This window comes from Megalobrama amblycephala, linkage group LG5, assembly GCF_018812025.1.
Source record: "Megalobrama amblycephala isolate DHTTF-2021 linkage group LG5, ASM1881202v1, whole genome shotgun sequence".
Taxonomy (NCBI): domain Eukaryota; kingdom Metazoa; phylum Chordata; class Actinopteri; order Cypriniformes; family Xenocyprididae; genus Megalobrama; species Megalobrama amblycephala.
Window position 1 is genome coordinate 18,905,648 of NC_063048.1, and position 18,770 is coordinate 18,924,417.

At 37.1% G+C, this 18,770-nt stretch overlaps 1 protein-coding gene across 3 annotated transcripts in view; it reads right to left on the minus strand.

Annotated features, from left to right (window-relative positions):
- Nucleotides 1-18,770, minus strand: part of akap6 (A kinase (PRKA) anchor protein 6) — a 162,477-nt gene that overhangs the window by 118,645 nt on the left and 25,062 nt on the right. For all 3 annotated transcript variants that reach the window (XM_048190983.1, XM_048190982.1, XM_048190981.1), the window contains exons 4-5: nt 8,081-8,332; nt 6,360-7,766 (exon numbers count right to left, since the gene is read on the minus strand). In XM_048190983.1, coding sequence (XP_048046940.1) covers nt 6,360-7,766; nt 8,081-8,332 — 1,659 coding nt within the window. The remainder of the gene's footprint in view (nt 1-6,359; nt 7,767-8,080; nt 8,333-18,770) is intronic.

The following is an 18,770-nucleotide window of genomic DNA, read 5'->3' on the forward strand; positions in this document are numbered from 1 at the left end:
CATCATCTCAGGTGGATGTGGCTGCCTACCTCCACCCGGTCCACTGAGCTTACTGCACACATACATACACACTCACACACATGCACACGCTTTCACTGCAATGAAAGGACGGATTACAGCTGAAAACTTTTGAGGGCACCCTTCCCTTCACTAGTCATTCAACTCCATCAGATCGGCATGATTGCCGTGGTTACTGTTCATAAGACATGACGAGTGTTATGAAGTATTTTTCAAAAGTGCTTCCAATGCTGTGGAGTCCAGGATTGATCTTCTTGGATGAAACAGAAGACTGAATTTGCAGGTGATAAAATATGAATTAGTGTGAACTGAAAGTTCCATTTGATAAAGTCATGACTGTGGCCAAAATGTGCCTACATCAAGATGAATGCACAAATTATTGAGCACGCATAAAGCATAACCATAGTCTCCCACAAAATACCACAGTTACTAATGCAAACCTTGATAAATTAATATGACATTTCCTGCAAACAGTGCAAGAACCATTATACCATATTGCTTAATTTCTTTCTTTTTTTTTATTGACAAAAGTGGATGGTACCAAGTTACCTTGGTTTACAGTAGAAAAAAAATCACAGTAGTTTCTACTGTATTTTTGGGCACTATGGGAATATTTTTAAACCAAAGCATCCTACAGTCAAAAAAGTTTGGAACCATTAAAATTTTTTTAATGTTTTTCAAAGACATCTCATACGCTCATCAAGGCTGCATTTATAAAAACAGTAATATTGTAAAATATTATTACAACTTAAAATAATTGTTTTCTATTTTAATACATTTAAAAATATTATTTATTCCTGTGATGGCAAAGATGAATTTTCAGCATCATTACTCCAGTCTTCAGTGTCACATGACCCTTCAGAAATCATTCTAATAAGATGATTTTCTGCTCAGGTAACATTTCTTATTATCAATGTTGAAAACAGATTTTGCTTAACATTTTTGTGAAAACGATATCATTCAAACATTTGTGGTAAGATTTAAAAAAGAGAGAAATTATAATTCTTTTATACAAGGATGCATTAAATTGATCAAAAGTGATTTATAATGTTATAAAAGATTTTTATTTAATCAATGTTTTAATAAATGTAATAAATAAATTAATAAATGCTGTTCATTGAACTTACAATTCATCAAAGAATCCTGAAAAAAGTACCACCGTTTCCACAAAAATGTTAAGCAGCACAACAATTTTTAAAATCGATAATAATAATAAAAAAATGTTACCTGAGCAGCAAATCAGCTTAGAATTATTTCTGAAGGATCATGTGACACTGAAGACTGGAGTAATGATGCTGAAAATTCAACTTTACCATCACAGGAATGAATTATATTTTCAAATATATTAAAATAGAAAACAGTTCTTTTAATTTCTAATAATATTTCACAACATTACTGTATTTACTGTATTTTTGATTAAATAAATGCAGCCTTGGTGAGCATAAGAGACTTATTTCAAAAACATTAAAAAACATTTATTGTTTCCAAACTTTTGACAGGCACTGTATATCAATAGTTGCAAAAAATTGCATCTAAATTATCTTGAATAAATTTAATCGGATACACTCAACTGACTCCTTTTCAAAGACAGAGACTTATTTATTTTAATTTAGGTTTAGGTTAGAAAGATGTGCTTGGTGTGTTTTTATATTTGACCACCAGATGGCGACAGTACGCCACTATGTCTCTTGAGTAAACCAAACTGTAGAACTAAACTCATGGCCGACAATCAGGAAACAAAACAAAAAAAGTATGATTTAGATCTCACCAGCAGTGCATTTTTGAAAGAACACAGATAAAAATTACAATAATGCAAAAAAAAAAAATGGCAGCTTGGTACTAAAAAATATTAATGCAGCTAGATTGCTAAATTGCTAAATAATAGCTGAGTTCAAAATAGAATATTATCTTACTACTTACTGCAACAGGATTTACTGCATATTGCCTAAAACAATATATAAAATAATAATGATATTAAGTTAAACAGCATGCATTATCCCACAATAAACATTTCAAAAAGTAGTTTGCCACATTGTCACATTTTTATGACCTCACTAGTTTGACTCATGATGTTGCATGTGAGTGGCATTCAGTTAGCATTATTGTTGGCTCCTATGAAAGCCTGCTTGTTCCTTAGTTGCTTTGGTTAAAAGCATCTGCTAAATGAATAAATATAAAATGTAATCTTTGAAATTTGCATATTTAATCGATGTATAATTATTTTAATAATGTCTTAGCCTTTGTGTGATGCGTGAAAAATAAGTTGGACACGTTGCATTATGGGATACAGTATTCCCTGCAGTAAGCTCTGCTGCGTACTGCTCATTTCAGCAAATGTACTATGTCATCACCTGAGTATTTCCATGCATACAGAAAACTTGCATAGTGTGCAAAGTGTACATACTATATACTTCAGCAACAGTAAGAGTAGCATGGTAGTATGTCTGACGAGTTTGGGTTTCCTCAAGCACCCGGGTCCTTTATAAACGAATGCATGTTCTTAATTTTGTAGCTAATCATTTAATTACAGACTTGGGACTGAAGAGAGGTTGTCAAGGAGCGCAATCCTGTTAATTAAGCTTTGAATATTAGCGAAAGGCTGAGGTGGCTTGTTAGTTCATTACCCCTTTAGTTATCAGCTGTTTTTAATATCTGCTTAGTGTAGTGACACATATTAGCTGCTGCCTCTATGTGAATGAGGATTAAGGCATACAAATTACTTCCTTAATGATTATATCCCTTTTAAATTAGATATGAACTGTAGAACTGTTATAAATGTAAGGTTAACCATTGAGAAGGTCAGCATTAACACTTAGTTGCTCATTTGGCTTTGTTGAGTGAATGGCTATCTACAGAATAGTTTACTAACACACTACTCTTACTCTATTTCTGAAATATATAGCATGTATATTAGGATGACCTGTATTTGCCAAAATGAGCAGTATACAAGGGCTGTATACTGGACAGAATACCACAATGCAACCTGCAAATTTTTGGGGTGCTATCTGAAGCGGAAGTTACTACATCCACTCATTACTAGGGTTGGGATTCGTGAGAAATGTTCCGGTTCCGGTTCTGATTCCGGTTCTGCCTAACGATTCCGGTTCCGGTTCCATTCAAATAATTAAACAAGAGAAAAATGCACAATACTCGACTCAAACAGTCCTTTTTGTGTTTATTATTCTTGTAAAATGAATTTAACAGACTGTTAATCTCAACAAATTCACGAACACTTTACAATAAGGTTCATTAGTTAACATAAGTTAACTACATTAACATGAACTAATAATGAACTGCATTTCTACAGCATTTTATAATCTGTGTTAATGTTAATTTCAATATTTACTACTACATTATTAAAATCAAGAGTTGTATTTGTTAACAGTTAATGCACTGTGAAGTAACATGAACAAACTTTGAACGGCTGTATTTTTATTTACATTAACAAAGATTAACAAATACATTAACAAATGTATTACTCATGGTTCATAAATGAACCTTACTGTAAAGTGTTACCACATATTAGATAAGATGCTTGAACACACATGTAAGATTCAGACAGGTGAAACAGAATATTTTTGGAAGTTGGATTCATAAAGATTGTTTCTGAAAGAATGATTCAGTGATGGACAGTAAATTTGTTGCTACATAGTGGCGTAACAGTGCAATCGATACAATCGTTATTTGAAGTCCAGTTACTTTCAGAAGGTAATTACATCAGCGTTTCTATCTGAATAATAAACTTTTGCATACTTCTGTTATAACTGGAATATTTGTCACACAGAAAAAACTCTCTTCAGATCAACGGCAGCGCGAACGCAGATTTGAATGTCTCGATTTTATTTTTGTCAAAGGTTTAATATACACGGGTGAATCATTGTCATTTAGGAATTAGAACATGTGGGTGATGAAATCAAGAACACGATCTTTTAAAGATTAATTGTGCAGCTTTGGGCACCTCTCTCTCGCTCTCTCCCCCTCTCTCTCTGCATTGAAATCTTACGTATATGAGTGGCGCCACGCGAGGGCTTTTTAGTACATTCATTGCTATAATATTCATGATGTGAGACGTCTCTATTAAAGGTGATAGAGAGGATTTTTTCGTCGACTGAGAATCCAAAGACTGTTACTGAGTTTTTCAAATGAGCGCATGCGTAAGAACAGCCCCCCTCCTTCACAGCTCACTTCAAAGGAACGCCTCCCAAAACTCGTGCACGAGTATTGGAACACGAGTGTTTACCACGGGCATTCGCTGTGTCGTGTTAGTGGATTCATTATGTCGGACTCACCGCAGGTAACTCATAATCTTCAGTTGTTACTCCTGTCTCCTGACAAAAACATTGCATGCGGCGCCTGTGGAGTGTGGAAAGTTACTGGAGCGCGCAGCCGCGCTCGTCTCTCACAAGGAACGTCACGGCAGTGATTGACAAGCCAGAGGGTCAATCGTTTACGCGATGATCGCGTAAACGATTGGCTGATGTTTTTAAGGCCCTACCTAGTGCACAGATGATGTATATTAATATTATTACTTTCAGTGCACCTAATAAATAGTCTTTTATCCGTTAGTTTCAAGTAATATTGCAAAAATGTATAAAACAAAACATCCTCTTTAGCACCTTTAAAGGATACGCTCCCCGCACTTCGCCCACCCATCACACCAGAACCGTTTTCGGAACCAAAAAAATCTTGCACGGTTCCGGTTCTTTTAAAAAAACACTACCGGTCCCGGATGAGAACCGGTTCTCGGTTCCCAACCCTACTCATTACTTGACCTGACTGCTAAAAAATCAAAACTAAGTAACGGTAACTGTAAAGGTGATGATACACGGGGCAACTTTTTGAGCAATGTTGCCGAGCAACGTTGCTTGGGCACTTTCCCACTGAGAATGAGCAACAAATAAATATCTGGATACATTAGATCGGTCGTGGGCAATTTTTTGAGATCCTCCAATCAGAATGTTAGCAGCCGATCACGTGACCGGTTCAGTGATTTCAGAAAAATTCAAACAAGATGGCGGCCCCTCAGCGGCAGTGGAGCGGAGAAAAAGAGTGTGAACTTTTATCTTTTTACGCTAGTAAGTTGTCATGCGTCAACCCAAAACATGGAATTTACCTCATATATTGCTTAAAATACCAACAACTGTCCAAAGTAATGTGTGTATGCTGTAATGAAGCCATTGAATGATTTCAGTTAAATACTAAAAAGACGGGTCTGTTTAACGGCTGTAGTAGCGTAGGCTGTAGGGCGTTTGACATATGACTAGCTTTTGATGCGATCGACGCAGGTTCGAATCCGCCTTTTGCTGAACTCGCTCTTCTCCCTTTTCCTGTCACAAATCAGATCGGAAAGGCATTTATTTTTAATAAAAATGAAGAAAATATTTGAAAAGTTCAAATAAAGTGTCTAACAAGTGTTTATAATAAAGTATTTATTGAGTTGGCAATAGATTTGCTCCTCTCTGATTAGTTGCTGCCAACTGTCTGTTGCCCTAATTAGTTGCCCTGTGTCTCATCAGGTTGCCCGTTGACGGCAACATTTCCCAGCAACATTGCTCAAAAAGTTGCCCCGTGTATCATCACCTTAACTAAACTTCTGTCAGGACCACTATCGTCAAATATGATTGATAATTGCATAGAGTTGTATTGGCGGTATGGTTCTGTTCTGGGCAAGAAATCCCTGTGTGTCCATGCAGACAGCAATAACCCCCCTTAGGTTAAACAGAACAGAACCAACATATGCAGATATCATTAATGTCAATAATTTAACATATTTCAAGAATTTGTCTGATTCCAAGGAATCATAAGGCCAATCCTGACTGAAGAGAGGAGGAGCTAGGGATGGAGAAGGGTAATTAGCTCCTGAGAAATGTGATAGCTGCTGATAATACCAAGGAGATAATATATGGATGCTGTGATAGGCGTTGTATTACTATAGGTAGACGTGAGTCACCTGGAAGCTGATGCGAGTTTGACTGACGTGATCTGCCAGAACTGATGCTAAAGCTTGATTGCACTCGTATGCAACATGGTGAGATCATTTGACAACAAATGTAGCATACTATAGTCTGAAATGTTTATCATGGAATGATGCGTTTACAGAACATACTGCACAGTATTCAATACACTGCAAAATAAACAGTAAACGGCATACATAGCATTCAGTATAGACAGCACATTATACAGTGCAGTATATATGGAACAGTTTAAAGTATACACTGCATGGTTTTCAGTATTTGTGGCTCAGTATACAGCATATACTCCAAGTAGTAAGCTAGTATTATTTTGAGAACACAGCCCCTGGAAAGGTTAAGAATACTGTGCAAAAAGAAGAAACCTCTCACCTCTATCTTCGCCCAGACGTCATGGTAGTTCTCTTGGTGCTGAATATCTGCTAGTAGTTGCTGTATCATGGGTGTGCATTGGAACATAATCTTTGGTGCAATGGGCTGTCCAGTTGATGTGTTTCTTCCTCTGGACTCTGGTGTACTTCGCGCCCCTTCATCTTCGGACAACAGGTCACTAAGGCGTCCGGACTCTATGCTGTCATCAAGAGAAGGAGCCACGTCACTCGAGGAAGTAGGTGAAAATCGCCCGGCTCGGGAGGGTTTTTTATAGGGGTGAAGCAAAAGAAGATCATTGCTGCTCTCCCAATCAGGGTTGACCTCAGTGAGCTCCCAGTCATCCACGTCCTGGATAGACTCTTGCAAGCCTCTTTGAGGTAAAGCCTGAGCAAGGCTTTCCAGCTTCATCGCCAACATCTCTGTTTTTTTCAGCTGGGCTGGAAGAGCGAGGAACTCATCCGAACCATACCAGTGTTCTTTGGGGCTGCCAGATGCATTGGAGATGCACAGAGCATTCTGGTTAACAATCCAGAGAGAACCTGTGGTGGGAGCTTGATCGTCTGGGCTGGAGGATGTTTCCCGTGGATCATGGTCTGAGATGTCCTCCCCTGAAGATGGTGGTGGGCTGGAAGAGTCACTGTAAGCCTGCTTGGCTTTGGAGTGCATAGTCTTGAAGTTTGTCAAGTGCTTCTGTGTCTGGAGTCCCTGCATGGCCTCAGATGAGCGTCTCTCCAGAGGGACTTCACCAGGCACAGACGATCTCTTGAGACCCATCTGCAAGTTCCTCCCATTCATAGCATGGAGACTCTCATAGGATTGACTCCCATTGCCTGGATAAACTGATTCCAGCTCCAGCCAGAACTTAGAGCGATCCGGGGTATCCAGAAGAGATGGCGTGCTTCTGCTCAAGTCAGCCTGGTACTGGAGAGGTGAAGACCTACTGCACCTTGTGTCTCCATCACCCTCCAGGTACATGGGCTTTTTAGGCAAAGGCTGTGTGGGAGACATGTCACTCTTAAAGGTGCCTTGAAGGGGGCGTTTGGAAAGGGCAAAGCTGCTATCTCCCTGCATTGCTGAATCCGGTGCACTTTCTTCTTCGGTGGGACCACTGATTGTCTCTTGAGGTTCCTGGGTAGGAGTAACAGACTCTTCTGCAGGTGAAGATGACACCTGGTTCTGTCTAGAGGCTGCAATGTTGAGGAGATCCACACTCTGAAGTAGTTCTGGAAAGTCTTGCTCCAACTCGGGATAAAGGGAGCGTGGCCCTCGACCTTCTGAGTCTTCAATGGGACTATAGTCACTCAGTTCATAAGCAGTGATGCCACAGTCCAGGGAGAAGTAGTCCTTACTGCATTTAATGGTCAGTTGGCCAGAGTCGTCCACTTCTGTCAAAGCATCCAGTCGAGCCTAAAGATGATCAAGAACACAAAAACAAACGGACTATTCATTTGCAAACTCGAATTTAAAATGTAATCTGATCTTTCCTGTGAAAAAATTGTTTGGGAATAAGCAAGTGCACTTTGCTGCAAGTGTTTGCTAGGGTTGCATAGTCTAAATGTCTTTGGTGAAGGGAATAACATATGAGTTTATGGTACACTCCCAACAGAACGTTGCGTAACTAAGTTTCTGTCCTTGTGAATTAGTGAGGGATGTGCCCTTGGAAAGGGATGTACCCGCTTTAGGTGGTTTAATTCAGATGATGCTTTGGAGATGTATCTGACCTCATCGTGATCCTGGCTGAAGGCTTGCAGTATGTCAGTCTGGCGGGTGTAGTTGCCGTTGGAGTCCTGGAGGCCCTGGAGAAGCCTCTCTTTCAGAACCAACACAGACACTCGCAACTGGTGCCACAGGAGCTGCACGCTCCGGATGTCCACTATGATGTTCACAGAGTAGGACAGGAGCTTCAGGGAGAACTCTGTCTCCAACAGTGCATGGATCTGCTCAACATGGTCGGATATGTCTTCACAGATGTCCTATCAGACAGAAAAATGCACAGACAGTCATCAGATATTATGATCTGCAATATTATGCATGAAATTACACATTATATGATGGCACTGGATTCATACAGCTCCTTGGAAATACAAAATATCTGATTATCTGGTACACAGCTGATATTCAAAACACATCCCTATAAAGAGTTTTTAGATGGAAGACATTGAAAGTTCAGACAAAATGTTTTATATGAATTGCCGTTCTTGAAAAAGAGCAAAAAGGATGGGATGTGAGTCATCAGTATGTCATCAAGAGAAGATCACCAATGCAAAGATTAAATTACTAAACAGGATATATCTGCATCATGCATACCAAACACCATTATTATGCTCACTAAAAGAAATAGCTCAGATTTCTAGGCCTTACTTCAGTATTAGTATTTAATATTCTTTTGATAAAAGGAACTTCAGTCAAATCAAGACTACTTGTCATGCACCTACCTTCAACCAGGCAAAAGTAAAGAAACATCACCATGTTATGCGTCCATGTAAGAGGAAATGGGGGATATTTGAGTCATTTTCACATGACTTGTGAATAATACAGAGGAGATCTCAGAATATACCAAAGAGCACCACAATGCCCATGTAGTTTTCCCTGTAAATTACCTCTGACTCTGTTTAGAAAATGACATACAATACAGTTCAAATTCCCTCCAGTTGAGCTAAGCAACATCTGGCACTATTTATTAAGATTCACAAAGACCACGTTGAGTGTGCTACCACTTTATAGATTATTATTATGCATTAGGTTGATACTTTAAGATGATTTCAATGGAATCTTATTGGAAAAATTTGATATATAATATTATTATAGTTGCTAACCAAATGATGAGGGATGTCAGACAGCTATGCACCTCAACAAAGGTACTTAAAGGGTTAGTTATGGTACTAACTACGATGAGACAAGAATACTTTTTGTGCGCAAAAAAAATAAAAGTAAAAAATAACAACTTTATTCAACAATCTCTTCCATGTCAGCCTATGACGCTTTTTCGGGTTCTACATCAGAATGGCGGCTCCTGAGTCAGCTCCACACGCGTGTGTTGTGCTACTCACATGAACAGCATCGGAGACTGACACAGAAGAGAAGAAATTGTCGAATAAAGAGGTTATTTTTGTTTTGTTTGGTTTTTTGTGAAAAAAAAAAAAAAATTCTCGTCGCTTCATAACATTAAGATTGAACCACTGTAGTCACCTGGACTATTTTAACAATGTCTTTACTACCTTTTCGGCCTTGAAAGTGGTAATTGTGTTGCTGTCTATGGAGGATCAGAAACCTTTCGGATTTCATAAAAAATATCTTAAATGTGTTCCGAACATGAACGTAGGTCTTACGGTTTGGAATGAAATGAGGGTGAGTAATTAATGACAGAATTTTCTTTTCTTTTTTTTGGTGAACTATCCCTTTCAGTAGTTCCTTGCAGCTTGTGGTTCATCTGATGTGAAAGTCACAGCAGTGAAGAGCACATTTACAGCCGTGGGTCTAGGGGGCTTTTCTTCTACTGTCACTGTGGATCAAATCCTAAATCAAGCAGCCAGGGGGTGATATTAAAATACTAGTTTCAGATTTAACTAGTAACTAATTTCAGAAGATGAGACCACAAAACAGAATAAGATTTAGATATACTACACAGCAAATGCACATTTACAGTGACCCCAAAAAAGTTCTTGGACACTTAAGTCTCAACTTAATAATGGCTGAATGTAACTGCATTAGATACTATAACAATTGCATTTTCCCTCAAGTAACGCAGCAAGATTTTTCAAGTGTACCTTAAGTGTCCAAATACTGTTTGGGTCCACTGTATGTGGTTGGATCATGTCATGTTCCCTTCCCCCAGCCTGTGTCAGTCGGGAGGGTGGCTCAGCTGCTAGGAAACTCGGACAGTTGCCTCATCTCGTCCAAACTTAACACACTGTCATATTTAAAAAAAAACTTTTATTTCTGGGGGCAAAATAGGACTTGTTTCCAAGGATATACTGTAAAGTGAAACTTCCTTTTGAAACATTTGGCCACACTGACATTATTGTAACTGCATCCATAATAAAATAAACAAAACTAAAATAAAAAGATGAAATAAAATAAAGGTCTAACTCTTTTACACACTTTAGTTACAAGATCTGAATTTGGTTGTAAAACTTTGTTCATTTTGAAAATATTTTTTTGAAACATCAAACTTCATTGTGGTATATCTCTAAAAAATAAAAACCCTTGTTTTGATATTCTGTTATATAATTTAAATACATTTATTTGCCCAAAACCTATGAAAGACAATCAAGACAAGGGTGAGAGAATCTAGTTCACAGGAGCATTTATGGGGCACAGCAGATATGCCAAAACAACTGCAGCTTGTTGTCAACACAGCAACACCAGCAGCATCTTTGATACGGTGTCGTCCACTCCCTAAAATAACACGGCACCGATGAATGTAGGTCAGGCATGCTGGCAATATGTAGCAGGTCCCACACACTCCTGCATCGCTGGCTCAAAAACAAACAGTAGAGTATAAGCTGACCATGCTACAGTCCACAGAACACGCACAGATCATTTACTGCAGCACACATACTGTAATACAGATTATCATGACACCATTTGGTTAAGTCAAGATGAGTCGCAAAGAAATTTTTAAGAAACAGAGAAAGAAAAAAAAAAAAATCACATTATAAGAAGTGCATTAAAATGATCCAAATATCTAATTTATGAGATACTTGTATGATCTAGTGGTTGAACTATTTTAGTTTGAACATTAAATGGCTGGCAAAGGAAACAAATGCATTTACACTGAGCATTTCTGAGCTTAAAACACATCAGGGTTTATTCTGTACAGTATCTAGCATGTTTGACTCTTTATAATGAGAAGCTACTTGATTCAAATTACTCTAATTGATTCTCATTGGCCAACTGCAGCATTATAATGACCATAAAAATGTTTCATTGATCATTGTCTCAGTTTCTTACATAGCTGTGCTGGTTTCATGTCTCACATATCACTCCTGTGGTGTATTTTTCCCCTCACACAATACAAGTTAAGCTCAAATCAAATTTTTTTTTTTGTCCATTTCCCAAGGTCACTGTCACAAAATAAACCTTTCGGGATGATAAAAGACCCTGAGTCTGGGTTTATTTTTTTGATATTGACATGTACATGTACATTCGTGTCCACTACCATTCAAATGTTTGGGGTCAGTATGAATTTTTTTCTCTCTCTCTCTCTTTTTTTTTGGCAATTAAATTGCATTAAATTGATCAAAAGTGACAGTAAAGAAAGACATTTATAATGTTACAAAAGATTTCTATTTCAAATAAATGATGTTCTTTTGAACTTTCTATTAATCTAAGAATCCTGAAAAATATGTATCACAATTTGCAAAAAAATTAAGCAGCACAATTGTTTTCAACATTGATAATACTAAGAAATGTTTCTTGCGCAGCAAATCAGTATATTAGAATGATTTCTGAAGGATCATGTGACACTGAAGACTGGAGTAATGATGCTGAAAATTCAGCTTTGCTATCACATGAATAAATTACATTTTAAAATATATACAATAAAATACAAATACATTTTAAAATATATAAAAATAGAAAACAGTTATTTTAAATCATAAAATTTCACAATATTAGTGTATTGTATATCAAATTAATGCAGCCTTGGTGAGCATAAGACTTCTTTCAATCTTTATAAAAAAATCTTAGCAACCCCAAATGTTTAAATGCAAGTTTACCATGATATTAACATGCTACTCGAAGGTACCAAAAATACTATGTTACAAAAAAAAAACCTTGCTAGTACCATGGTACTTTTGGCCAGTGAAAGTGACAGAGAAAGGGTGTATATGGGGGCCACAGCTGCCCTCTCAACACCATGTGACCTCTGATGACACGAGCACATTGACACGCATACAAACACTCCCACATAAATGAACTTTCATTAAAAGTATCTTCCTTGTCCAAACACAAAATAATGCATAAACATTGTTCTACAAAATATGCCAATCCAATTTAATTCTCGTCTTTTTCATTTAAAAATGTGCAAAAAATCAACTTACAACCACACCAAACACAAAGCCAGCATACTCAATTATCCATAAAATAAAACACAGGTGCTCAGCCTCACATCCTAACAATATTTCAAACAATCTCAGCAATGTCAACCTGTCAGAGACTTCCCGTTAGAAGTATACTTGAGCGTGTCAGTTGATCTGTCCTCTTACCTGCTCACTGGCTGAGGTAAAACACGATGAATGAAAGAGAATGAAGATTCGTTTAGTGTGCTCTGCGCGGCATGCGGCGCTGATGTGTGTCAGATCTGATGTCAGATGTGACAGCTCTGAGTGCTCGTGCTGTCTGATATGTTGTCGTTCTCTCTCTGTATCTCTTCCTCACTCACTTCACTTGCCCGTTTCTTCCATTCTGTCTTTCTCTCTGGAGGAGGGGCTGTCTCACCACACCGAGGGGCTATTTTGGGAGTTGACCTATCCCTCCCTCCAGCAGCCCTCGTGCTGGTCTCACTTTGTCTGCCCCACCGGCACGGGCAGCTGCTGTGGGGGGGATTACACAGGGGTTTGGGGGGGGTAACTGGAGACGCTAAGGTCACAGCACACACTGGGGCTTCCACATTAGCATTAACGTCAACAAGGCTAGTACACAAAATTGAACAGCAGAATACAGCCTACATGTGCAAAGTGGCTAAATTTTGTTTTATTTTTGTTGAGGATTTACATACTAAAATTAACTGTCACCTTGGCTTGCTTATTTAGAGGCACTTAAAGGGTTAGTTCACCCAAAAATGAAAATTATGTCATTAATTGCTCACACTCATGTCGTTCCACACCCATAAGACCTTCGTTCATCGTCAGAACACAAAGATATTTTTGATGAAATCCGAGAGGTATATGACTTGTCCATAGACAGCAATATAACCACGACTTTCAAGGTCCAGAAAGGTACTAAAGACATCGTTAAAACGGTCAACGTGACTGCAGTGATTCAACCTTAATTTTATGAAGCGACAAGAATACTTTTTGTGCGCAAAAACAAAACAAAAATAACGACTTTATTCAACAATCTCTTCTCTTCCCTGTCATTATCCTTATGCGGTTGACGCAGTAAGCACAGTGAAGGCTTCCGAGTTTACGTTCAAATGCCGGCTCAGTATTGGCCAAAAGCTGCACACGTGAGCAGCACGACACATGCGTGTGACGCTGACGCAGGAGCCGGCCAAAAATAGGCTTGTTCGAGATGCATCGGTGCTGCACAGACCGATCAGCGTATGACATCAAAGTACCGCAAGAGCAATTCAAAAGCATAAGGAGTCGTATGCTCTCCAAAGGCTCTCGCGGTACTTTGATGTCACACGCCAATCAGTCTGTGCAGCACCGATGCATCTCAAACAAGCCTAATGAGTCGCTGTTCTGTGTTGATACAGAAGAGAAGATAATGTTGAATAAAGTCATTTTTGTTTTGTTTTTGCGCACAAAAAATATTCTCATCGCTTCATAAAATTAAGGTTGAACCACTGTAGTCACGTCGACTGTTTTAACAATGTCTTTAGTACCTTTCTGGACCTTGAAAGTGGTGGTTATATTTCTGACACAGCAGTGACATACAGTACAATTCCCATGATTGTAATACCATGGTTTTTGCATGCAAATATACAAATATGTTACTCATACACTACTGTTTAAAAGTTTTTTTTTTTAAAGAAATTAATACTTTTATCCAGTGAGGATGTACTAAATTGCTCAAAAGTGAATAAAAGACAATAATAATGAATAAGATTTCTATTTCAAATAAATGCTGTTCTTTTGAACTTTCTATTAATCAAAAAATAATCTGGTTTCCACAAAAATATTAAGCAGCACAACTGTTTTCAATGTTTCTTGAGCAGCAAATCAGATCAGATTTCGGAAGGACTCTGAAGACTGGACTAATGATGCTGAAAATGTAGCTTTGCATCACAGGAAAACAGTTGTTTTAAATTGTAATAAAATTTGATGAGCGTAAGAGACTTTAAAAAAAACAAAAAATCTTACTGACCCCAAATTTTTGAAACATGGTATAGGTCGAAGTACAATGGTATTACCATTTGATGCTATAAATGTAACATGGTTCAAGTTTTGTAAGGAAATACAACAACAGTATCTCAATTCAAGGGCTATAAAATGGTCAACTAGTTGGTCAAAAAGTTGCCTTAACTAACAAGCCCAAACAAATCTTCAAACCGTAATTACATTTGTCAGGAGTATGCTTTGTTTCACTGTATTTGTTCCTGACTTGACCTAGTTTCTAGTCTGTGTCGGTTTCATTCAATTTACCTGTTGTTCGTTAATTAGCTCATTAGTTCCTCGTTTGGTTTTGTGTATATATGGTACGTTCAAGTCCACCTGGGAAGTTCGTATTTACGAGGTGGGAAGATGTGTTAATGACATCAGGTGCATTCAAGTTACTTTCGTCGGAGTAAGATGGCGGAGTACCCTCTCTTAATTAACTACACAACATTTTTTTAACTCTACACTTCTAGAAAATGGAAAAATGTTATATTACAATGCTATCATATTTTGTGCAGACAATTACTTACTTCATTGTAAATAGAAAAGCCTAAATACCTTTAAGTATTGTAGTATTCTGCCATGTTTCTCACTGACACACCCCCAACTTGTAAACATCGGGGCTTAAAGAAAATCCAGATATTTCCACTCATATTAACAACATTGTGGTGGTGTTCATGTGCATTCAACTCGTAAATACGATCTTTCCGACATGACTTGAACGCAATCAGTTCTTTGTCCTTTTTGTCAATGTAAATGGTTGTGTTTTGCCTTTTGACCTGTGTTTCCCTTGCATTGTTGTGAGCTTATTTATGGCACCCATATCGTGACAACATTCTGCCAGATTTAATCGTGGCAAATAGAGGTAAATGGAGCTGGGAGTACTACAATCTTATTGGTAGTTAATGTTAAACAAAATATTCAATAAACAACCATGCATAAAAACAGGAAATGCGCAGAACTTGTACAGGCCTGCATAATAGAAATAATTAAAAAAAACTACAACATGCAAATGCCTCAAAGTTTGAGGTCTTTAGCACATTTTTAACTCACACAGACATTTCATCATACTGTACACTATTCTCTCTCTGTAGATGAGACTGAATTCTCAGGATTCTCCACATTACTAACATTACATCACTCTAAATAAACGTCCACATAAAATGATCTGTTCTCAACTGAGTAAAAATACAGACGTGAGAAACATGGGTGTGTGTGGGTGTGTAAATCACATCAGTGTGTCCTGACAGCTGATAAAATGCTATTACTTGCTATTAGGGCAGATGCATGTGTGCTTTATTATTAGTGTGTGTGTGTCTGAATCCTTCTCATACTGTACATCTGATCTGTGGAATAAGGGTGTGTCTGCATTACTGGTGTGCTGCAGACATTGTTCTGTGAGCTGATCTCCTCAGGGAATGTGGACATCACAGCTGTGTGCTGATCTACTGTCACTCTCCACATACTTCACACAACTGCTACTGCAAAACCCACATCTATCTATCTATCCATCTATCTATCCATCTATCCATCTATCTATCTGACAGACATCCTCATGATTACATGTTAGTGACGCCATCTTTTGGTCAACAACTTGTCAAGCAGTGACAGCAATGTTCTTAAAGGGTTAGTTCACACAAAAATTTTTGTCATTAAATACTCACCCTCATGTCTTTCCACATTCGTAAGACCTTCGTTCATCTTTGGATCACAAATGAAGATATTTTTGATGAAATCCAGGAGTTTTTTTTTATCCCCCATAGAAAGCAACATAATTACTGTCATTTAAGGTCCAGAAAAGTACTAGTCAACGTAACTACAGTGGTTCAATCTTTATGTTATGAAGCGACAAGAATACTTTTTGTGCACAAAAACAAAACAAAAATAACGACTTTATTCAACAAGTTTGTCTCTCCCGTCATTCTCCTACGCTGTTTACGTTCAGCACTTCCAGGTCAGAACGGCAACTATTGTTGAATAAAGTCGTTTCTCATCGCTTCATAACGCTGAACCACTGAAGTCAAGTTGACTATTTTAACAATGTCTTTACTACATTTCTGGACCTTGAATGTGGTAATTATGTTGCTTTCTATGGTGGATAAAAAAAATACCTCTTGGATTTCATCAAAGATATCTTAATTTGTGTTCTGAAGATGAACGAAAGGGTCTTGTGGGTTTGGAACAACATGAGGGTGAGTACTTAATGACAGAAATTTCATTTTTGGGTGAACTAACCCTTTAAATATGACATATTAAAGGCTACTATATAAAACATAATTTTACAGTTTTATTTATATTCTACAATCTTGATGTTTAAAGTTAATATTATTTGTTAACTTACTTTCCAGATATATTAAACATCTAAACAGTTAAACTTAAATGCATAAACCTTGAATGGTTTGTTCAAGTTTGTAAATTATCCATTGTATTTCAATTGATTAATTATTTAGTAATTTATTTAAATGTGTTATTTATAATATAGTCATTATGCATGCAATTGACAAGAGAACAGATAGGTGTTCATAATTAAATTACTATGAGTTATATGCTACTAGAGTTATTAACTAGAGTTATTCGCTACCATTCAAAAGTGATGTTTTTGAAAAAAAAGTCTCATGTTCACTGACGCTGTGTTTATTTTTAGGATTCTTTGAACAGAAAATTTGAAATAGAAATCTTTTGTAACATTATACATATGTCTTTACTGTTACTGTCTTTTGAGTGATAATTATTATTAGATTGATTGAATCCAAACTTTTGAACGTTAGATCTTCTCCACAAGATGGCGCTGTTTGCTTTTAAGTCAAAGCCAATATGCAGTATATGAACCCCATGCCACTCCTTGCTGAATAATCGGTGTTTTAAGAGGAAGAGACATACTGTATGACTGTTTCTAAGAGATGGAAATGATGATTTCCTCAATCTGTAACTGCCTCAGTATCATATATTTAAAACATTTATCCATTTCCTCCTGAAAGTATATGATTATGTTGACAATATATTTCCCAGCATTCATATTACATACTCAAAGCTCCATTCCGAGAGGTGTTCTGGAATCACTGCACTGTCACAGCTTCAGCATGAAGCTTACAGGAAGACTGAGTGTGAGTCACTGAGGAGCACTGGTGTAGGAGTATCAGTCTGTGCTGAGCTCTGTGGCCTCTCATGGAGAAACAGATGTGTGCTGCCCGGACTGACTCATTGTCTGCTGATACTGAGCACAAAGACTTCAGTCACCCCCTCAAAATAACATTAGATTCAGCAAGAAACACACACAGAATTCTTCACAACAACAAGGCATCAACAGAAAGAGATGTTTTAAACAGTCCACAAAAGAAGAAGAAAAGAATGCCAACCAAAGAAGTGCATGGAAAAATCAAAATGTCTTCTGAAAAAAAGAAGGTGCAAGACAATATAAAATCTACAAAACATCTTCAGCTGTATTACATTGCAACCTTGGCTTCTTTTCCTTCAAACATCAAACATAACGGTGAAAAATAAATCTATGCTTTAGGCTTGTTCACAAATCTTAAAGGTTTGTACTTTTGATTAAAAAAAAAAAGTTGCTGTCAATTATGTGCCGTTGACTAATTTTTTGATTTACTGAGTTTATATGTACATTTATATATAATTGGCATTGATAATTATATAAAAACTTTATATAATATATTATTATATATAATTTGTATAATTTCATATTTATTTATACCATTATCAATCATTAAAAAATGAAGTTATTAATACTCTCAGAAGAAAAATAATATTACATATAAATAAAAAAACAAATATGTAATTATAATAATAAATTATATAATAATTACATATATAATTATGTAATCATAATATAAAATGTACAATTATTACATAATTTAAAATGATTGTGTGTATTCATCATGTGTGCATATATGGGTCCAATTTTTCAATAAAAGTCTCTTTACAAAGCTTCATCACATGATGACAGATTCCTGGCATTCAAACTGACTGAAACGATCACAGATCTTGTTTCTTGCTTCAGAAACATCTTCAAAATGACAGTTGCTACACAGCCAAAAATCAACATACTGTAAGATTTGGTTAACTTTACCATCCTTTCAGTGCTAATGTCACTTTATATGGAAACTATAAAGACATACAGTAACTATGGACTATGAAGGAAAAGCTCCTCTTCAGAGACTCACACACACACACACAGAGTCACTTATTTTAAAAGCCTCACACATGATTTATTAAGAGGAAAGGCAGCTTCTCAGACTGGCTGTAAAACCCTGTGACACCAGAGACTGCAGTGTGTTATTTAACAACAAACAGCACCAGACAAATGGCCAAATGTAATGATAGAGGAAAAGAAGAAAACCAGCAGGTCACG